Source organism: Streptopelia decaocto, assembly GCF_964273445.1.
Source record: "Streptopelia decaocto genome assembly, chromosome: 7".
Lineage (NCBI taxonomy): Eukaryota > Metazoa > Chordata > Aves > Columbiformes > Columbidae > Streptopelia > Streptopelia decaocto.
Window position 1 is genome coordinate 51,846,702 of NC_138661.1, and position 22,963 is coordinate 51,869,664.

Consider the following 22,963-nt stretch of genomic DNA (forward strand, 5'->3'; position numbering starts at 1 on the left):
AAAGACATGTGGGCTGTAGAATAATCAAGTGCTGTAAGACCTCTGAGAAAGTCTTCCATCGCAAATCCTACTCTAGCTCTCTGGAAAACCATTAGACTGTCCCTGCTTTTTTTTCTTCTGAAGGAGAAATCCCACAACCTCCTGAATGGTCTGTCCTCTTCCCTCTGTGAAACTACTCAATGGGCTGCTAAGCCCCACAAGCAGGAAGGTGGCCTGAGGCCTGGAGGGGTAAATCCCATCTCCCCACTCTCCCTTGATCTCTGTCTCCTGTCCTCTAAGCTCTGAGTTTGCACTCTGCTTCTTTTCTTTCCCAAAGGAACCTAAAAATAAATCCAAGAAAGAGTGGAAAAATAAAAAACCACCAGCCCCCACAAAACAGCATTTTTCGTCATTGGCGGTGAATAAAAATAGTTTCCCAAAGCAACAAATTGCTGAACCACCCAGATGAGGAAGTAATCTCCATAAACAAGGGGTCTCTTCATCCTCTCTCTCCTTAGGTAGGTCCTTGTCTGAGTGGAGGAGAGTTGGTTGGAAAAGGATCAGGCCCATGATGACAGGCCTGAGGGTCAGGGCCAAGTGCCCTACTACTCAAGGGGACGGGTAATGAAAAATTTTATCTTATTTGTATCAGTGGTGACATTTAATAGAGTGAGTTATGAAATTGCCATGTGCATGGAGTTCTCCAGAGCTGGTGCAGTAAATGGGTAGGGCTGGTGTAAACCTGGCCAAGATAACATGGGGCCACGTGCAGGCTGCTCGCGGGGTGGGGTGGGGTGTGCTCTGCTCTCTGCTGGAAAGCGTGGGTGGACAACCCTGGCTCTTGGCTTCTCCAGCTCTTGGCCAAGATCAAGCCTGTGATTGCTCCCGCTGAGACGTAACATTCAGTACTCACAGCACGATTAAAGGCTTAGGCACAATCCCGCCAGCAGAAACAACGCCCTCATATTCACATTGATAAATATTTGGCAGCCGATGGCTTGTTCTCCCCTTGGGCTACGGAGGAATGGTGGGCTGCATGATTTGTTTTCAGGACCCAGCCAGCCCTTTTGGGTTAAATCCACCTCTTTAACATAGGAGAACAGTTGATCGCAGTATTAAGGCATCCTGGGGGAAGAGAGGCTTGGGATGTGCCAGTGGGGAAATCAGTTAAGCTCTCTGCATGCTTAGATCTGCGTTCAGAAAATGGGATGGGACTTGGCTGCATCCATCCTGCTTATGTAGATGACGCTTTTTTCAAAGTAGGGATTAGCTCTTATCTTCCACCTGGCACATGGGGCTTTCATTCTGCATTGGAGTCTCCAGCTCCTGTGCAGCAGCACTAGGACTAAAAATCACACAGCCAGGAAAGAGGAATGGATTTTTCCTGCATTTGGGAAAAAAAAAAAAAAAGAAAAAGAAAAAAAAAGTTCTTCATCACCAGGCTCTGGGAGCATAAACTCCACATCCTAGTCGGTTTTAGGCTAGACTTAGAACTGGAGTCCCAGTTTGGCTGCTACAGGACCACTCTATGTCCCAAGTCAAGCAGAAGCTTTCCTAGCTGGCCTAGAGGACAGCTTGAGTACGCTGCAGGAGAACTACCTTTGGCATCACTCAGCCATGGCCATGTGGCCCCAGGAGAAGGCTGTAGGCTAGGAGAGATGCTGAAGTGCCTGGCACCCTGGTGGTGCTGGGTCAGGCAGGTGATACCATCACATCATCCTGAGGAGTCTGAGTTGTGTTTTAATACATTGAAAAAGACAAAACCAACAGGTTCCCAGCATATTTCCATATTGGAGAGAAGGGAAGTAGCCCTTTTGAATCATGTTTGGGTCCACCTGAGTGGGTGACCAGGCATAGCGAGACAGCAGGTCAGGAAGACACAGTCTTCTGGACACCGAAAGAGAGTTTGGCATCTCAAACTGCTTAAGGAAAGACCAGTCTCCAAGGTAATGGGGGAAAATACTGTATTTTCATTTCCATTTTCTGTGATGAGACAGTAATTCTGACAGCAAATTAGATTAAAACAAAAACAGTCACATTGTTAGAGCTTGGTTTAAAAATGCAAATAAAAGAACAAGGGGAGGAGACCCATTCAGGGAAGACAAACCACTCCTCCATCCTATCCTAAGGTATGTCACTCAGGGCATCATTCTGGACCATGTTCTCTCCCCAGGCAGCAGTCTCCTGCCTGCCCAAGGACAGACACCAGCCTAGCTTTGGGTTACTGCAGAGGCTACAATGCAGATGGCATAAAGCATTGCACACCCAGCAGAACCACAGCCTGATGTTTTTTTTCCAGGGCTGTGCTGTACATCCCCCTTAAATCTGATGCCAAAGATGTTTAAACCCCACCGCAAGCTCCATGTCAGGCTTCCCCCCCACATCAGGTCTGATTAGCGGGTACCCACGCGGCTGTCACTGTCTCTCCATGCTGGAGAAATCCTGCAGCTGGGAAACAACGTAGCAGGCCTTAGAGGATCTCGGGGCACTTAACTGGTATGAAACTGGGTCCCTTCAGAGAGGTGCTGAATATCTGCCGATTTTGGAGTACCTATTGATGATTTTTTTTTGGGGGGAACATGCTACTGTTCTCTAGCCTGTCTGCAACAGATGTCCTTAAGCAACCATATGCAGGGTTGCGGGTGAAGACTACAGCAGGCAGAAGCAAGCTTAGGGAGCAGCATTTGTCACATCCATGGTTGCAGGAGACAACACACAGATCAGAATTGTGTCCAGGCCTGTCCCCACCAGAGCCCTCCAAAGCACATGGCATGGTTATAAAGCCAAACCTATCAGCTGCAGAGGGTGGAGACAGGGGACATCTGCAGGCTATGTGCTTGCTGTCCTCCAACAGCTCACCTCAGAACCTCTTCCCCACCCGTGCCTCTGGTACCCGTGGAGAATTTAATATTGGGGATGATTTATATGTATTTCACTGGGCATAACCATCTATTCACCCACTGCCCATGGGGAACTTTCGAGGTCCCCCTGTACTGCTGTCAGGATTATCAGTGAATTTTGGGGAGCCAGGATTTTACCATCTGTTTTGTCTGGTCTGGGGTCATGGCTGGTACTGATTCAGTCCTCTTGCCACCCACAGCTTTTCCCCTCACCTGCTGCCACTCCCTAACTTCAGGACCTGATCCAGTGCCCTGGGAATGTGAAGAGAGTCTTTCATTCCCAGCACAGGCTGGGACTCTTGCCAGACTCTCTTCTGCTTTCCAGTAGTGCTTAAAACTCACTTTATCGAGCTCCCAGCTCCACCAGTGTTTGCCTACTGACGCCAGCCCATTGAAGCAAGCGGCTCCATATGCACAGGTATCGGCTCTCCGGGAGAATCTGCGAGCACAGCTGCATCAGTTACAGGATTGTGCCTGACTCTGCAATACAGAGCTCTCAGCAGTGTTAGTAAGGTGGAAAGCAGGTAAGGAGGGTGATACGGACATCTGGGTTTCAGGACAAGGCAGCAGGGAAAGTGAATGCATGTCCAGCAGCTGCCACAGCATCCTCCTGCCTGGGAGGCTTGCTGGCTCTGCCAGCTGTCTGTTGAGCTTTGGGCAGTTCAAAACACTGCAAATAATGTTTCCAAAAGATCTTACATGGCTGACAAACACCTATGGATTTTATCAGTGTGATTTCAACTTGTAGATCACTTAGTTGCTTTAGGAAACATTATTCTCGACTCACTGGCTGCAGATAGAGAGGGGAAGATCTGTGGTTTAAAGAACCCAAGAGAAGTTCACCAAACTCAAGAAAAGCTGTGTCAAGTGACTTTGCTCAGCAGAAAGCTGGGCCTTCATGACTATGAATTCAAGTGACCTCTATTAAATGCTATCTTGACCCCCCTACTCCCTGAGGAGTCCCACTGGCTGAAGCCCACTACAAATCCCTGCCTTCTTAGGTCAGGCACATGATGTCTCCAGCTCTCTCACTGCTGCCATCAAAACACAAAACCACACCACGAATGCCCTTGGGCTCTGAAAAATCAACTCCTGGGCATGCTATTGTGATTCCCTATCACTCCAGCCTGGGATGTGCTCTCCTAGGACCAAACCAGCACAAACCTATTGAGAAATGACCTAGTGATCACTGCCTCAGCTCACCACCGAGAGGTGATGGAGACAGACTCTCCCTCCATCCCACTCCCCCACTTCATCAGTGAAAAAGCAAGAAGTAAACCCCTTCCCCATCCCTCTCCCCCCACGCAGAAGCCCAAACCCAAGAGCAGCTGCACAGCCTCTCCACAGGAACAGAGGCGCCGGGCTCCAGCCAGCTGACCCTCCAGGAAAGAGACCAAGGCTGGGAGACATGAGAGGGCCTTGTTCAGCTCTGAGAATCATTCTTAAAAACAAATACTGGAAGACCTAGCAGTAAAGCAAGGGGCTACTCCGGCTGGCGTTGTCAACTAGAGACCTCCCAGCACCACTTACTCAACAGAGGGGAAAAAAAGCAGCTAGCAGGGCACTAATGACTATTTTCCATGTAATTTTAAACCTAGTTCCTTTTTTTTTGTTTCCTTTCCACTCACTGGATTTCTAATCCTGGTAACCTTTCTCTACAGCTCCTGTGCATGTGTGTGTGTGAGGCAGATGCAGTGGGGTCAGGCGCTTAGACACATTTGGCAAAGCCAACAGAGTCATTATCACGGTCAAAGACGGTGTAGTAGGGACCGATGAAGACATCTCCCAGGATCCAGAGTGGGCCCCCAGGGGGTGGGACATCAAGGCCTGAAAAGCCACTCAGGCAGATGGTCTCTCCTTGTACAGAAACCTAGAGAGAAGAGTGAGAGCTTCAGTATGAGGATATCCTCCCCTTCCCTCAACCTCACAGGCTCAGCAATAACACCTGCCAACACCAGCTGTGCTTCAGCTTCACCCAGCCCGAGATCTACAGCTTGCAAAACTAACTCCCAGCCCACCACTCCCACAGCTCCAAACCCAGCTTCCCCTCCCAGAGCCCTTAGGCAGCAAGCAAAGCATCCAGTAAAGCCACATGTGCCCATAAACCTCCCGACTCACACAACTCTGAATTAGAGCTGTTGTTGAGATTCTGCATAAGATGGTCCTTGCAAATTGACTCTGATGGCTTAAGTGCCAACTGGTGGCCTCTGCTATGACAGGCCTGGCCTCATGGCACCAGAATCCCGTAGAAAGGGGCAGAATGTTTGTACAAAGCCCTGCAACAGCCTGCCTGCTCCTTCTCTCCCATTCTGCTGCTCCTCATGAGCATCATGCAGGGGATCTCCTTCCTGCAGGACTGCAATGAGGTTCCTTGGGTCCATCAGCCAGTGCCACCACCCCCGCATCCCAGCCTTTCAGATTTTTTCCTAAGTGCCAGCTCCAGCCTTGCTTTTGCTGCTCTGGATTTCACAGTTGAGGTTTGAGTGGAGAAGGCAAAAGTCAGGCCTTGGGGAGGAAGCGTAGGGTGGGTGAAAGCTGCCTAGACGCACCTTGAAGACATACTGCTCTCCGGTGAGCTGGTAGGGCTTCCCTCCTAGTGTTAGAGTGATGACAGGCAGAGATGACACCTTATCGCAGGGAATCACATACTGAAACAGAAACAGTAAAGGTTTTAGACTTAGACAGCAGCTCCCATGCCCTCAGGAAAGAGCATTGTCTGCCCCGGGCACAACCACGTCTTTGCTGTCATTCTTCCTAAGAACTGCTCATCTCGGGGTGCAAAAGAGGCTTGAGCAGGGGTAAGTGGGCTGCTACCTGCCCAGGGCTGCAAGCTGAGGGGCCGGAGGGTTTTAGAGGTGAACCCAGCATCCATTGGCTGCATCCTTAGCTTTTGGCTCTGCTGAGCCCCAGGGTACAGCACCAATGCAGTAGGGCTGTGGTCTTTCCTCTGCCACAGGAAGATACATGGCTCACTACAGCCTAGAGACACAGACAGACCCACAGTGTGACAAAAGGACAAAGCCAGTTTAATTAACACTGGTCAGTCTTGGGAAGGGTGGCGGGTCTAAGTCAGTTGTTGCTGCAGGCTGAGGTCTCCCCACACTGCTCCCTACAAGTGCTCACAGCTCTGTGGTTTGTGAGGGGTTTCAGAGCAAAGCATCCTTCCTAGAGGGTTCTTATAATCCCTGTTCCTCCACAACTTCAGGGAGGAGAGATGACCTTGTGAGATTAGCTAAAATGGTTAAACACTTGGCAGGGAATGATTGTCATTTGCATTAAATACATTAGTACTAAAGTGCCTCCGGACTCACGTTAATGTGAATCCTTGGCCTCAGCTGCAACTTACACCCCTTCTCCTCCACCTCCCAAAGATGGGTGGCAGACATGACCCAAAGTGCCCTGAAGTTCATGGGACTGTGCCCTCTACTGAGAGCACCAGCAGAGGGTTGAATGCTACCTGGGGTCAAAACACAGTAGGGTCCCTGCTATGCCAGGGGCCTTTCCAGGAGCAGGGGCTGAGAATGGAGATCAGAGGGAGTAGGAGACTGGGCTCTCTAGCAGCAACTGGGTGCAAAGCAAGGCATCAGCATGGATGCTGCAATAGCCATGGACTCCCACCTTCCCAGCCTGGCCTCACCTGGCCTTTGATGAGTGGTTTTGCACCGATGGCTGTCTGCAGCTCCTTTACTTCCTTGGTGGGACCAGTGATAAGTGAGGTCCCTGTGTCCACGATGGCCTCACAGCCCCCTTTGCACAGAGTCAGCCCGTTGGCAACGTCCACCCTGGAGAGAGAGTCCAGACAGAAGACAACCCTTAGAGGCCTTCCAGCAAAGGCTGTGGGGAGCAGCAAGCACACAGTTGAAGGCAGCTGAGCCTGGGCAGTATGCAGACGTGCAAGGGAGCACTGCAACAGACACCCAGAAAGGACAGGTGCTCAGAAACCCTGATGCAGCACCGACTGAGAGTGCAGAGCCCCTGATTCCCCACAGGGCCCTGCCTGCCCCTGAGCGAGCAGGTGCCTTGGCGCGTTACTGCATTTCTGCAGGCAGCCCTGACTGCTGCTCGCGTACACTGCCTGATAAACACCATGACTAATGGGCACGTGAGCCAGATAAGGGTGATGCATTAGGGACTTTTATGACCTGTGCCACTGCAAAAAGCAAAGGGTTAAAGGGGTAGTGTGATAGGTGAGGGGGTCAGAGGCAAGGGAGGGGTTTGTGTACATCCAAGAGGCAAGACAGGAGCTGCTCAGCTTCCTCACCCACATCGCGTCTCACAGCAGTGCAGACAGATAAGCTTTCCAGCCAAGGGTCTGCCATGCTTCGCCAATGCATCAAGGCTGGGGGAAGATTAAAACCCTGCACTGGGTGGGGGGGATGCCATCCCTGGGAAAAGGACACACTCTGATCACAGGCCACTTTTAAGTTCCCATCACGTGGGAGAGCTCAGAATAGACCGCAGGGCTGGCAGGCCGGCAGCTCAGCCCGCTCTCCTCCCCTCTGCCTCCAACAATGTGCACTGATTGCTGTGCCGTGCCCTTCAGTCAAGGGCTGGCTTCCTGGGGCCTTATCCTGCTCCTCTGGAGCTGTGTGCAAGTGAGCCGTGGAACTCAGGTCTCCCTGAGAGCTGAGCAAAGCTGGGGTTTAATGTGTGGGGCTTGCCCTGCCTGCAAGGAGGACACGCTGGCTTTTTTCCATTCTTTGCAAGGGCACAGCAGGTATCTTCAGGCACCAAACCATAAACTAGAGGAAAGGATTTTGTGGAATATCTCCTGCTGTTTTCTGCCTCTCCTCCCCTTCCAGCAACATATGATCCAAACTTAGGGTGCGATTTTAATCTGCCTTTTTTGTTGTGGATGTGTTGCAGGGATAATGGATGGTTCCCTTTCCGGAAGAGTCTTAGCCCAACCGCAGGCACGAGCCGTCTGCATGCGTGTCCCTATGCATGTAATTGGGTGGAGGGGGGACTTACGCATCCATGTGGACCTGCCAGTAGGCCTTGCGTGTGACATTGACCCAGCTGAAGTCACCACTGTAATACTTGGGGTCAGTCCCTCCCAGGAGCAGCTCACCACCAGGCTGAGCGGAGGGGTCTCTGGAAAAAAGAAAACAAAAACAAACCCATGAACATCAGGGGCAGGGCAAGAACAATCCCCTCCACGTGTCCCCAGAATACATGCTACGGTGCTTGGGGGTGCAGAACGGCATTAGGAGCACTGGAGACAGACAAATTACATTGTGCTGTAATATGTCAAGATAAGGACAGTTACTGCGAGATAGGCTGTGGTGAGGAAATGTGAATATTTTGGCCCAGCTGAAGCATACTACAGCTTTTTGCTTCATGCTTTCACATGGACACCTGAAGAAACTCAGTGTAGAGAAGGGAGACAGCAAAGGGGAACAAAGCACTGGTGTAGGGAACCTCCCAAATAATCAGCCTGTAACAAGCACCTGCACAGGGCTGGACATGGCTGGTGCAGCATTAGGTTACTGCACCAGCCAGCAGCCTCAGAGCTGAATCCTCAAGGTTACCGTGAGATAAAAAGCTCACTGCCGAGCAGATGGGAAGAAATATGGTGATGGGGGAGGGCTGGCACTTGAGTGGCCAGCAGCAGTACTCTCTGCCCTCCCCATTCTTGGTGTGCTACTTTTAGGGCTGAAGTAGTTCAAAGTCCACCCTGTGGTGCCAGGAGGATGACAGGGTGTCCTGGGGGGAGCAGCAGTGGGTATGCAGGCACTGGGAGCTGTGCAGGAGAATTTCCTGGGTGGTGATGGCTGGTGGGGGGCATGGTTGCCTACGATGTGACATGATGGTGGCCACATTGCTCATGGATTTTTGGCAACAGACTGGGGCTGTGTTTATGCCCCTAACGGGGACTGCACTAGCAATGTGCAATTTCATGATCACAACCCTGTATATTTTTGTTTCTCTTCACTCTGGAAACATCCTCTGTCTCTTCAACAGTCGAGAAATCTGGTAGCAGATCTACCCAGCTTTTTATCAGTAAAATGGCTGCATTTCTACTTCCCTTCTTAATTCAGAGCAGCAAACAGAAGGGATTTTGGCCTCACCGCTCCAGCAAGGAGACCTTGCTTAGACCTCCCCAATGCTGCTGGCCAAGGCATAAACTGGCACATGCTAAGAGGTGCTAACAGGAGGCATAAAGAAATGCCCAGCTGGGCTTGCCAGAGGTGCCCCACCAAATCCAACACTACCTGTTCAGGTAGAAGGAGAAAATGTTTTTCTCAATCAGCTTCTGTTCCATGATGTTATCGAAGAAAGGGGTGACCTTGTCCACAGAGATCCTCGGGAACGCCATGCCCAGGATGCCGTCGAACTTGGCAGCGATGAACGTGATGCCTGGCTGCTTCAAGGCCTCCCCAAAAATTTGGTTCTTGATTTTCAAGTTACCAAGCTGAAGGGATATGGGGAGGGAAGGGAAAAGCAGGTTGTAAAGAAAACTGACTCATGGGACCAGGGTAGAAATGGGATCGCACTGAACACAGGCAATAGCATGTCTCTCAATGCGCTGCCACGCTCCTGCCTGCTTTCACCCTTGCATTTGAAAGCAGCTGCAGAAACCAAATACCCTGGTGCCACTCTCTCTGGGAAGCGGGGCAGGGAGGAGGATGGGCAGGCCACTCTGGCCACACAGTGGCACCTCCTCCTGTGGCAAAGCCCCACACACTCTTACAAGCAGCAGACTCCCTTTGCTCACCTCACTCAGCATTTTCAGCCTTTTGCTGGATCCCGGCACTGTACGTGCCATTTTGCAGTTGCTCCTCTTTGCAGAGAGGGCCCTATATCACTTCGTCACCCGTATATTCCTTCCCCTATTGCATACTTCACCCTTTTCTCCCAAACAGCTCTTCTGCTGCACCATTAATCCTCTTCCCCACCCTGGACAACTTCTAAAATCATCTCTGTGTTCTGTGTCCTCAGGTACTGCTTCCATTCCCAGCTGGGAGCACAAATCCCTCTCACCTCTGCAAATGACCCCTGCAATCTCAACTACAAAAGAAACATTCCCAGGATATTGCTGCATCTCCCAGAAGACCCAGCCTGCAGAGACTTCCCATGGGAGGGCAGAAGACACAGCCAGGAAAGTGAGGTTGAGCCGGAAGCATGAAAATAGCCGAGTACTATGAATGCAAAGGTCATCTCTCTTGCCAGCCACAAGAAGAACTGGTGTTCCACACTGGTAAGCTGAAACGCCTCACAAGGGCAGATCGCCAGAAAGAAGGAGCTCGCAGAAAGCAGGATAGCTCTGCTGACAGGGAGCAGGACATGTCTGCTGGCTCTAGCAGTTCGGGAGGTTTTCAAGCTTCTGGCTGATGATGGGCAATTTTAGCATCCATGCTAGGACAACTTCAGCCTCTCAGCCTGCAGCTAGCAGCCCTGTAGCAAACCAAGCTGGACTAAAAAGCTGCCCTCTCCTACCTGATGGCAGATAACGATCCCTGTAAATTACTAATATCCCTCCAGGGTTAGACAGCGCAAAGCTGGGATGGGCGGTGTTAGCTTTAATGGTATCAGAGGCTTGTGCTAGGAAAGGGCAATCGAGCCTTGCAAAAGCTAAAAGCCACAGGGCAGGATGTGGGGCGAAACAGTTCGCAGCAACGCATCCGCTTGCCGGCACCCGGCTGTATGCCACAGGTTTATGAAAGCCGCTGCTCTGCCACCCGGCACCGCTGGTCCTGCAGCAGCTCAAAGTTCAATAAGGCTTCCACTTAAAAATAAAATGCAATGGACTAATAAAACTGAGTGCAAGGTTTGTTTGAATATTGCTGTGGCTGCACATCCCAAGAGGGAGGCAGATATCTGCCCAGTAGTGGGGTCTCAGCAGACCCTGTCTGCGTTTGATCCTTAGCAGGACTGAAACCCAAGAGCATCTTTATCAGAGCACTGGCGCCAGGCGACAGATCCTTTGTCTCTGTTCCTTGGCTGGCTCCCACCCAGACACTAGCGACCAAAAATCATTACCAGTGGATGGCTGCGTGGTGGCCACCTTCCAGAACCTGCAGACAGGTGTCAGCACCCTGCAGCTCACCTGGTCTGCTAGTGGCCTCAGCTGAGCAGGCAAGTGCTGGATGGTGAAGGAAGACTAGAGATGAGAGCCTCTGTAGCATGGTTTGGCACCTGGGCTTCAGGCTCCCTACTGCAGAGGCACAGGGGAAACGTGGGGAGGGACATTTCCTGTGTGCTGTACCTGCACAGCAGCCTTGCGAGAGGCATCATGCCACACAGCCAGCGATGCTTCCTCTGCTGTCCTTGAAGGACATCCCAAGGTCAAGCTGTGACATAGGGCTGACATGCTCAAGCAACAGAGAGCTGGCTGAAGCCAGTGCTCTTCAGAGAGAGAGCAGCACTGAGGTGTGCTATGCTACATGGCATCATTTCTTCACAGGTGGAGAGAAGATGTTTGACATGAGCTTGTCACCCTCTCAAAAAAAAATTCTGGGCTGAAGAACTCTGGACTTCCTGCCAACCAGCATTTTTCGGTCAGATGTCAGCACTACCTACCACAGACTGCTTTGGCTGCTTCCAGCTTCTGGGATGGCTGAAGCTGAGAGGGTCACCCTGAAGGCTGTTTCAAGGTCTACATTTTCAGACTACACCCAACTGGGAGCTTGCATCAGAGGAAGCATCTTGGTGTCCAAGCTGAAAGTCCCCAACCCTCTGAGTTGCCCCCACTCCTGCATACCACAAGTGTGACACTGCTCAGGCTCCCCACAGGAGGTTTCTCTTGCTTCTGCCCAGACAGAAACCAAATGCTACAAGCCATGCTGGCTGCCAAGAGCCATCCCCACTTCCCAAACAAGCTTAGGCACAAAATCCTTCCTCCGAGCCGCTGGAAACTGGAGAGCTAATTAGCAAGCAGGCATTAGGTTGATAATTACAAACCAGGAAAAAAAGAAAAAGCTGCAATTTTCCTTCTGACTCACTTCGGCCCCTGCATTAAGCTGGAAAATGCCTAAACCAGCCCACACTTTCACAGGACAATAAAGCTGACTGTTTGCCTCACTGTGCCACTCCATTACTGGGATGAACGCAGATGCCTCCACCTGCTCTGTCTGTATTTTGCAAACTTAATGTAAGAGAATTCATTAATGCTACGTGCAGGGTGCCTTCACCTGGCGAGAGCTGTGGCAAGGCTCAGATGGGCAGCATTCTTTGTGTTGGGGTGTTTCTAAACAAACTGAGGGATGCAGGAAATAAATGGCAGGAAATGAAACCGAAATGGTTCCAAAGGTCAGTGGGCTGCAGGAGGCAGAAAACAAAACCAGAGGTGCAAAGCTGGTGGCAGCCCCCCGTGGCTCCTCCCCCCCAGCCTTGTCTGCACTGATTTTCAGGGTTCACCGAGCCCACCAAAAGCCTTCTCCCTCAAAGACAGACCTGCACCCAGCCTGACCTGCTGTTGTCTTTGGATGTGGCACAGAGGTAACAGCTGGTGCTTCCAGGCTAGCCTGAAATTTTCCTGCTATAACGATAGGCTAAAGAATGCTCCTTGCATGACCTACCCACTTTGGGTTCCTCTTGGATATTTTTCTTTTGATATTGATGAAACTGATAAGCCCATACTTCTCAGACGAACCTAATACTGAAAATCCCAAATCCTTAGATTTTTGTACTTATTCAAAACTTTTGCTTTGTCTCCCTGCTGTGAATGAAGCATATGCTCTTATCCCTGACAAGAGACCAAGTAACCTGGGAGTGCATGCACTGCTGATGTTCAGCAGCTGGCAAACTCTCATGAGCATCTCTATCTGGGAAGCAGTTGTAAAAGGTGTGTACCCTTCTCAGGGCAGAAAGCTCAGCCTTCAGTTGCTGAAAAGGAAACAATGGGAAGCAACCACCAGCAACCCAGATACCTCAGGCTGGGCCCTGAACGGTACTGGGGAACCCACCCCAGGTGTTACACAATCCTTGCAAATGTAAACACCATCCTTGACACCAGAACAGGATCGGGCTGCAAAGAGCCCATTCTGCTTGGTTTTTGGGCAACTGCCTGCATGAATGTCCACTTCCACATGAATACTGGCCAGGAACAAGCTGGGCACCACCAGCAGCCTGCAGTGGTGCTGACACACTCTTGAGCTTGGAAAGTTTAGGTTTCAGGGGAAAAGAATTGATGGGATGACCACAGACCTTGTTTGCAGGGCACCATGCATGCAGTCCACACTCCTAACCTGCTGATTAATACCTTCCCCCTTCTCTGCCTGCCTTGGTCATCACCACCTTGTTTCAAAGCACTTGGAAATGTGGTGCTGAAGTATACTCAACAGGAACAGGACACTCAAGAAGCAATACTCATTGAAATCAAACAGCTTTGAGCGCTCTGCTGAGAGCAGGTGGGGGCAGCCCATGACAAGGACAGTTGCTACTCACCGTGACAGTGTCCTGGCTGAGGTATCCGGAAAGGCTCCCCGTCCCATAGTGGATGGCGAAGTCGGTGCCGTTCTCCACGTAGGTGCTGGATTTGGAGGAATCATACTTGTGGTGCAGCACTGTGGCCAGGGAAGGGGACACAGGGAGACATACAACATCAGTGCTCCTTCAAACATAGGGCTCTCTGATAACCTAACCCCACAACACCCAGCTCCTCTGGACACACAGATACTCAACAATGCAAAGGTGGGCCTGAAGCTGGCATTTGCCAAGCCTGAAATACTTAACTAAGCATTTCCAGTGTCTGGGGGATTAGGTGGGCAGATCCAATTTGGCTCTTAAATCAGATTTGGTCATCAGGTATTAAGAGCCAGAGGCTACACTGCTGGTGTGTCAGGGTGCCTTAGACAGCAAAGTGAAACAATCCCCCTGTACCATGGAGAACCACAGTGGCTCTAAATACAGCCTGTTCTGGGCATTAACATTTTCACTTTATGGATAACACTAGCTGAAAATGTTTTTATACTTTTTTTTTTATTGTGCAGAGAGGGGTCAAAATATTCTTTCATTTGCAGAGGAGAAGGGCTTTCCCCTAGTCCAACCTGCTTTTCTCCTTGGAAGGGTTGGGAACTGTAAGATATCCCTGGTTTCATGGTTGGGCAGATTCCTCCTCTGCAGATTCCTCCTGAGTCACGAGTTGGGCAGCGGCACACTGCGAGCTCAGCCAGCTCAGCTCTGTAGCTGCTCGCTAAGCGGAGCAGACAGTGGCAGAGGACAAACCAGCTGAGCCCTACAGAAACCAACATGCCATACGGGGACTTCCCCGGCAGGGCTGTCTGGATCCCAGCCTGGCAGGAGGTTAGACTCACTGCATACTTGTAAAACAAGCCCTTTGGTCCCAGCACGTCCCACACCACTGCCTTGAGAAACCAGCTCCCTACTGCAGATCAAGAACCCCCAAGACAGACCAGATCTGGACCTCACCACCCTACCAGTGTCCTAAATTTCATTTCACATGTACAAAAACGTTTGTCTCCCCTCTGGGTACTACAGGGCCATACAAAAAGTCCAAATTTCCTCCCTATCCCCAGTGAGCACTGTGGTCCACCTTTCATGGCTGCGTTTGTTGGCTCCACAGGCTTCTCTATTCTGCTTAGGCAGCACAGCTTCTGGTTTTAAAATGGCATTTTGCCATAGCTGGACTTGACACCTTCAGCTGTATACGTTTGTTGCATAGAAATGTCACAGAACAAAAAAAAACTTGTAGTCCCTAAGACATTCTCTCATCTCATTGTGCCTACCTGGCTCTTGTTAATTATAAATCCATAAACATGCAGGCACATGTTCCATGCAGCAATAAACCAGAAACTAGGACAGTTTTTATCAGATCTGGCAAGAAGCTGATTTTTTTTTTCCACCAGCATTTCGCAATGGGGCAACAGCAGTGTCAGTCTATAATTTGGGGAGAAACATCACAACCTGTGATGCTGCTCCCCAGCTGCAGGGCCAAGGCAGCTGGGGAGGGATTGAAGCCATGTGTGGGTAACACAGAGGGACAAAAACCAGAAGGGAGTAATGAAGGATGGATGCAGGGGGTTGAGATCCTATTTCCAGCTCTGACTCTACAGAGCCCATCAGCCTCTGGAAAGATCTCTCATGCTGATGCCTCAGTTTCTCCCCTTGCAATGCCAGGATCTGCATTTTATGGTGAAGGATAAGCTGTTGAGCCATGGCTGGCACCAGTGACACTTACAGCAGGCAATGTCCAGCAGGTGACAGTGCACAGATGGCACCCAGAGGTTGGAGGAGCCAGTGTCAAAGACCACAGTGAACTTCTGAGGGGGAGTCCCAATGCCAATCTCACCGTAGTACTGGGCCTGCAAAGCAGGAAAAGGAACCTATGATTAGAGGCAGCCAGGTAAAAGCAGGGATTAAAGACCAAAAATAAAAATCTTAGAATTGAAAAAGGAACGAGCTTCTTAACTAGACACTGCTCTCCTCCTGTTTTTGGCAGTGATGGGCTCTCAGCATTTGTCCTCTGGAAGGGAGGCTCCCTTTCGGTGTTCACATCTCATTACAGAATGCATGAAAAGGATAAATTGGTGGAAGTGGGATGGGTGCTTGCGGGGGAGGACATCTGGCATGGGGCAATATGGCAGAAGAGAAGGGGGAAGGTCTACAGGCCAGCATGCAGATCACTACAGGCATGAGAAAAAAGATGGGACAAAGCCAAGCAAAACACCTGCGTTATTGAAAAGCTGAAACTGGCTGGGAAGCTGTTTTGCTGGTGAGTTTGCAGAGGAGCTGTGGGTTGCAGTGAGCAGCAGCTCTGCCCACTGCAGGTGGAGGTACAGCTGTGGGGGCTCTCAGTGCAGGCTGGCAAGTCCCTGGGGTGGGGAGGAATAAAATGCTCAGTCGTGGGCACCAGAAGACTTTGGAGAAGCTGGAGGGAGAAAAGGGCATCAGCAGCACCACCAGAGAGGGATTTATGGCTATGAGGTGACATTTTAGAAGTCCCTGTAGCACAGCTATCTGATGGATATCCCTATGCCCTGCAAGTGCATTTCTGCTGAGACTGGAAGAAACCTAGGTGCCTGAGATGTTAGGAGGGCATCCCTCTATCCGAAAGGGAGAGACCAAATAGGGAATGCTTGGCAGGTGTTAGACAGACCCTTTTTTTCCCCAGCCCTCAAAAAGGGGCAGAGAGCCACATCATGCTTGGCAAGCAGCTGGATCAAGGCCTGGAGAACAGGCTGCTACCAAGGGAAGTCAACCTTTCCAAACCCCTTGTGTACCTAATTAAAGGGAGGGGGTGGGAGGGTGGGGAAGAAAACAGGATTATCAAAGCTGCTCACCTCCTGTGCACTTAGTTTGCAGGGATTGCACACTGAGTAATTAATAATCCATCACAATTAGCCATAATGGGGAAACAGCACTTGCTTCCAGTGATTCTGAAATTACTGCTGGGGTTTGAAAATCAATCCCTGGTATAAGGGACCCGTACGTCAAACACACAGACCCAGGAGGGGTCCAAAGGGCTGGTGGAGACCATACAGAGCAGTCTAGGGGAGACTATGCCTTTCATCCCAACAGCTCCTCCAGTAGCAAGAGCTTTTTCAGCTAAGCTGGGAGGGACCCAACAGTCCCTTATCTCCTAGCACAGGTTGGGCTGGTCTACTTGTGACAAGGGAGCAGAGTACTTCCCTAAGTGGTGGTCCAAGCTGTGGTTGTAAGAGACAATGCCGTGCTGCAACCACTAGTGCTCTGGCTTTCAACACCACCATTAAAACACCAGTGGCCCTTCCCAGCACAGTCCTGGCAGGACAGTGTGGGCTGGGTGACAAGAGCCCCTGGGGAAAAGGAATGGGGGGGGGAAGATCCTGAATTAACACATCAGCTTCATTCTGCTGGCCAGTGCTCACAGCCCCCAAGAGCCACAAGGGTACCCAGCCGGGAACCCAGAAATAGGAAACCCTGCGTGTATTTGGCAGCTAGGCAAGGGCAAAACTCATGTCCTTTATCTGGCTTCTCCTTTTGTCGCTGCTTCTACCATGAAGGTCCCTAAGCTACCAAGAAGGTAGAGGTACAGAGTAGGTTTTCCAAAGGCCACACAGAAGATGAATGATAGCAAGAGGAAGGGTTCAGCATACCCACTCCCAGAGCAAACTGGTGCGCAGTCTGAGCCCTCTCCACCTGCCCCATGCTTGGCTCTTTTATGCCCCAGTGCCCCACGGAGCGAAGCACGATTTTTATGCCTCTATCTTCAGAAAGTGGAGCCCAAGCATGTCAGAGATGCTAAGAAGGGCTCCAAGCAAAAGGGCTCCTAACTATGATTGTTAATTAGTGACAGGGGAAAGGAAACAGGTCAGAGAAGCTGCAAAGCTCTTGCCTGGGTGGCAGTGGGCTGTTTATTATTATAATTATATTACTAGTAGTAGCATTTTTAGTCTAGCAATGATGGGAAGCAACTTTCAGCAACGACCCACCAACACACGGGGGTGCACAAATCTCTCCTGTGGGATCAACATCTCTCCCTCCTTCACCTTCCCAGCTGTGGTGGGACAGTGATGCTGCTATGTCCCCCCACCAGCCCAGGACAGGTACCCTCAGAAGTGATGGCCACTCTGTCAGCATTGCACTGGGGTTTGCCACAGTGGGGGAAATGGTCAGCAGGTTACTCACATCCATGTAGTTCTTCAGGATCTCCGGGGTGGGCTCCCCCACGTCAGCAAAGCCTAGCTTGAACTTGAGGAGCTGGGTCATGGCATTCATGTCTGGGATCTCGCTGCCCACCTCACTCAGGACCCGCCGCATGGAGGGAAACTTGGTCAGGGGGATCCTGCAGGGGAAAGGCAAACACCCACCTGTTAAGGAGGGAGTGTGTGTGGGGGTCCCTCCGGGGAGAGGGATCGCACAGCTCCGCTGAAACCAGGGGACCCACCAGCATAGGGTGGACGAGGTTTGGGCTCCCACCAGCACCCTGTGCCAGATCCCCGTGCTGTGCCAAGCGCTTCTCCCAAAGCAGACGATACAGGGTGAGCGGGCAGGTGGCCGCCAAAGGTCACCGGGAAAGCCAGGGAGAGACCACCCGCCATGGGCAGGGCCCGAGTCCCCACCTGAGTCCCCGTTGCCTTAAAGGGAGATGGGGAGAGGACGCGGCCCCGGGAAGGGGGTGGCCGCGAGAGGTGGCTGGAGGCCACCATCGCACCAGCACCTTGGGGCGCATGCCTCCCAAACCCCTACCCCACCCGGGGGGCTCAACCAGACCCCGGGGGCGTCCCAGGGCTCACCTGATGAGGGCCGCGCAGGGCCCTGCCAAGGCGAGCAGCAGGAGCAGGCCGCGGGGGCCCATGGCGGCGATGGCGGTGCTGGCTGCGGGTGACGAGCCCAGAAGATCCCGCCGCTGCGAGGCCGCGACAGCGCCGGGTCCCGCCCGCCCTGTTTTTGTAGGCGCGGCCACCCCGCTGCAGCGCCCCGAGTCAGCTGACGGCCCGAACGCCACCGGCCGCGTCACGTGGGGTGCGGGCTGGGGGTACCGCCCCCCGGCCCGACCCCCGGCGCCCCGGGCAGTGACTCAGCCTCCGGGAAGGGGGAATAAACACCACTAAAGAGATCACGAGGCGGTCGGTCGGCCCCGCGTGCCTGTTTTCCTTGCGTCTTTGACTTCCGTTTTGCTGGTTTTGTTCTTTCCAGGTTTTGTGGCTTTTCTGTGCAGCCTCGGCGCGGGGGCTGCAGCCCCAGCCAGCGGCGCCCCCCGGCCTGGCACGGCAGGGGCTCAGCCTGCCAGAGGCCCGTGGCTGCTCACAGACCTCGGCCACCCACCCACTGTCACCCGTGGGGTTTAGTTTTGCAGCCAGGCCCACGGGGATGCCTGCACCCCCTGGCCAATGGGGCTGTGGCAGCCTGCCAGCCCCATGCTTCTTCCCAGGACACCCCTGGTTTGGAGGGAGCCATCCTTCTGGGCTGAGGTTTTGGGGGGAGACAGGCATATTCTGGATGATGGCTTGTTTGGGGTGCACCAGGGGGGTTGGCAAGCCAGATTTGCTGCACCCCCCACCCCGCCCCATTGAAATGCCACCATGGCAGTACCAGACCACTTATGGCCATCGAGGATAATGCTGGTGCCAGGTACAGTCCAGGGACCACTGGCCACCAGCAGACCCTGAGGCCTCCCCACTGCAGGATGCAGGGCTGAGCATCGGGGAGCATTCTTTGCCACCCCTGGGGTGTCAGGGCAGGGCTCAGAGGTGCCACCCCACCAGCCTGGGAGGCAGTGGACGGAGCTAATCTCTGCCTCATTCGCCCCCACTGAGCTCTTAGAGCCACGAGACCAGCTGGAAAAAAAAAAAAAAAAATCGGATTTACAGACACTTCCCTTCCAAATCCTGAGGGTCAGGGCTGTTTGTTTTCTGTTCCTGCTTGTGCTCAGCCTTGGGGACAGGAGAGCAGTGGCCCATGGGACGAGCTGGGCACTGCTGGGTGGGGGACCCCTGGCTATCTGGTAGGGTCCCTGTCACTTGTCCACCTCCTTTGTGCTCATGCAACTTCTGGAAAATCGCTGGGTCATATCACTGGCACTGAGCTCGCATCCACCTACTCCCCGCTCTCCCTCCACAAGCCTCTTCCATCCTCCCACAGCCTCACACAGCACTCCACGGGTCTGTACCCACCACCCGCGATTGCTATCTGTGTGGAGTGTTTTTAGGAGCTACTTCTGCTGTGGGCTGTCTTGTCCCACTAGGCGTCCAAATGGCCAAGCCTCGGTTAAGCTGGGGGTATTGGGAAACCTGCCACCTTCTCACGGGACACGGCACCCACAGAGCGGTGGCCAGAGGCGTTGGCTGAGCCCGCTGGATCCCGTTATTTTGGCCAGCCCCCGCTTCCCTTCTGCCTTGCGGGCCTGTGGTCAAGGCGAATGCCACTGACCCTGAGTCAGCAAAACCCAGCACTCTCTCGGCCCCATGGCGCTGCGTGACTCAGCAAAACCCTGTGTGGCTCTTTTTGGGCAAGAGGCCAAGGCATGGTAGGTCCCCAGCATCTGTAGCCTTACTCCAGAGGCATTACTGTTGCCATTGGCTCTGGCTTGGGGGTATGCTCCTCTTTTCCCCCGGATACCATCAGTCCCAGCATTGAGTGCTGCAGGTGGCGGCAGGTCAGACATAAACTAACCCAACTGCAGTCCCATCCAAGCAAACCCATCCTCCACAAGGGCTTTAAACCCCTTTGTAAATGTGCTTTGCAGGCAAAAGGGGTAGTCCTGACGCCAGGCCCGGGGCTCCTCTACACCCTTTCAGGCTCTGCCAGAGCCCATGGAGGAGCAGGTGGTACCAGCCTGCCTTCCTCCTCTTTGAAGTGGTTGGGAAATGTAGCTGGCTGGGCAGTGTGCACCTGGACCCCGGGCTGAGGCACCTACGGCAGCTCCTCTGCAAGCATTTCCAGTCCTGCCAGTCTCTCCCAGCATCCCGCGGCTACAGAGTGGGCTCTGGCATGCAAAGATAGGCTGGTGAGGACAGCACGCCATGCTAGCCCTGTACTGTCACACATTGCAGAGCAAAGGCTTTGAGCAGGGTAAAGCAGTCTGGACCCAGTCTGTGTCTGTTTTTGAATTCCAAGGGATTAAGGGCAATCTTTGGTGTTAGCAAAGCTGTTATGAACAAGCCTTTGCTTGGGCTTTGTGGCAGCAAGGCTTGTGTCTGCATCCAGAGCTGCTCTCGCATGAGCACAAGAGGGTCACTGCTTTCAGATGTGCTTCTCTAAACGACTTACATGTCCATCACACTGGTGAGCCCAGATACTTCCCAATGGTTTATAGGGAAAAAGGTAAGATGGGGCTGTGTCAGGGAACATTACAATACTGATCCTCACCTGGGTGCTTGCAGGATGGAAAGGGACCAGAGGGCTTATCCCCAGAGCATTTAATCGTAGAATCATAGAACAGTTTGGGTTGGGAAGGACCTTCAATGATCATCTAGTCCAAGCCCCCTTTGATGAGCAGGGACATCTTCAAATAGATCAGGTTGCTCAGAGCCCCGTCCAGGCTGGCCTTGAGTGTTTCCAGGAATGGAGCATCTACCACCTCTCTGGGCAACTTGTGCCAGTGTTTCACCACCCTCATTGTAAAAAATTTCTTCCTCATGTCCAGCCTGAATCTCCCCTTTAGTTGAAAACCCTTGTCCTATTGTAACAGGCCCTGCTAAAAAGTCTGTCCCCATATTTCTTATAGGCCCCCTTTAAATACTGAAAGGCTGCACTAAGGTCTCCCTGGAGCCTTATTTTCTTCAGACTGAACAACCCCAACTCTCTCAGACCTCAGGCCCTCTGATAATTTTCATGGCCCTCCTCTGGACTCCCTCCAACAAGTCTGTGTTTTTCCTTGGCACTGGTGGTTTTGGAGCTGACAGTGCAGTGCCTGCACACCAGAGGACTCGTGGCCCCAGCAAGGAGCCAGGATTTCTGCATCCAGGCTCCCTCAGCACCTCTGTGTTTTGTTTGCCCTGACACCAAGGCCGTGAGAGGTGCAGCAGGGATATTTAACCAGGAGCTAGAAGCACGTCTGGGTATTTATAGACTTGAACCACGAGAGTTGCACCTTATTATCTTCAGTGGATAGACTTGGCATGGGCCTGGGTTCAGGGGGTTTTACACATTTTTCCCTGTTTGTGGAGCATGACCTGGAGTGCTGCGGCTGAGGCATCTGGAGCAGGCAGAGATGTGCGAGAGATGGCCGAGAGACCTGTCCCTCCTCACTCCTATATCTGGCAGGGTGGATGAACCCCTTTCCTTGCTGTTCTATCTCCCTGGACAGGGGGTGAGCTGGAGTGCTGGCCACAGCAGCCACAGCCATGGGTGTGGGGTGACGCGCCCGTGGGAGCGGGCGACGCTTTTGCAACCCTGATCCCTGCCGGAGAGGATTCCCAGAGGGAGGTCGGATGACTCAGCCTCGGCAGCTCCTGCGGGGAGTGCACCCCAGCCCCAGCCCCAGGAGATTAGGGTCCTCTCTGTAGGTGATGCCAGGGTGTGCCACTTTACCTGACGTCACATAGTTTCAAACACTTTGTTTTTTGGGGGGGGGCTCTTGCAGCTCCCCCTCCTGCAGTCTGGCAGCACTCTGGCAGGGATGCTATGGCAGCCTCCTTCTCTTTGCATTTGGCCATGCATTTGCCTTCACCCTTTCCTCCATGTTTGTTTTTATTTATTTAATTTATTTGTCACAGTGGTAGCTAGTACCCCAGACTGTAATGACCTGAAGGGCAAGGAAAGCTCCAGCTCAGAAACACCAATTGTTTTTCGGCCAAGAGGTGTTAAATGCAAAGCTGCAGGTAGGATTTCTAGAGGATGAATGTCGTCTTCAAGTTCAGAAAAATGTTTTCAGTATTTTGAAGCTTGTTGCTAAAGGAAAAAAGAAAACTATTCTTCAGTCTGAGCTGAGCAGAGCTTACAGGTGTGCAAGCCCAGGCAGGTCTGGTTGCAAACACCCTGACTCTGGGGCCAATGTGAAGCTGCTGGATGCCGCTAATTAGCAAGGCCTGATTCACCAGCCCCAAGCCCCCGAGCAAAGTGGTGGTAACTTTTTCCCGGCACAGTGCCAGGATCTCGCCCACTCCCAACACCATTTCCTAAACAGATGTAGTCTGCAAGGCGAGGGTGCATTTTCCAGTGGCACTGGTACATCCCAAATTACACCCTTTTTCTGGGTGATACCTGGAAAAGCAAATCTGAAGGTGCTTTAGTAACAGCTCTGGCTGATGGGAAACTTGGGAGCAGGGGAGGGATTTCACTGATCATGGCAAAGGGACTCATCCAGACTCTGGCCACCATGTCCCAGTGCTGCAGGCACTGGGGGAGATGTCCTGGGAATCACGGTGGTGGCAATTCCTGGTCTGTCGGTGCCGGCTGGCTGGGGCTGGTTTGGAGGTAGAGCTGGCTGGCAGCCTGCTTAAACATTCTTTGGCTGCCAGCATGGGCTTCCGTGACCTCAGGGAGATGCTAAGTGGAGTTACAAAAGGCTTAGGCTGGGTGGTAATTGTTCCCTTGGTGTCTCTCGCACCACAGACCCTGATCCTAGTGGCAGGCGAACGCAGCTCTCTGGTGGCCAGGTGTCACGGCTGTGTGTCATGATGGGCAGGAGCCCTGACCATGGCTTCATCCCCCATGCTGTTTACAGCAGCCTTTGAGCATGGGGTGCTTTCAGCCCA

General features: G+C 52.4%; 1 protein-coding gene across 1 annotated transcript; it reads right to left on the bottom strand.

The window, feature by feature from the left end:
• Window positions 1–1,926: 1,926 nt before the first annotated feature.
• Window positions 1,927–18,267, bottom strand: CTSD (cathepsin D). Its single transcript, XM_082057778.1, has 9 exons — window positions 18,059–18,267; window positions 17,451–17,607; window positions 15,022–15,145; window positions 13,269–13,387; window positions 9,095–9,294; window positions 7,851–7,973; window positions 6,517–6,661; window positions 5,429–5,527; window positions 1,927–4,749 (listed from the first exon to the last, which is right to left on the bottom strand). The coding sequence occupies exons 1-9, from the start codon at window positions 18,118–18,120 to the stop codon at window positions 4,588–4,590; spliced, it is 1,191 nt and encodes a 396-aa protein (XP_081913904.1). The 5' UTR covers window positions 18,121–18,267; the 3' UTR covers window positions 1,927–4,587.
• Window positions 18,268–22,963: the final 4,696 nt, after the last annotated feature.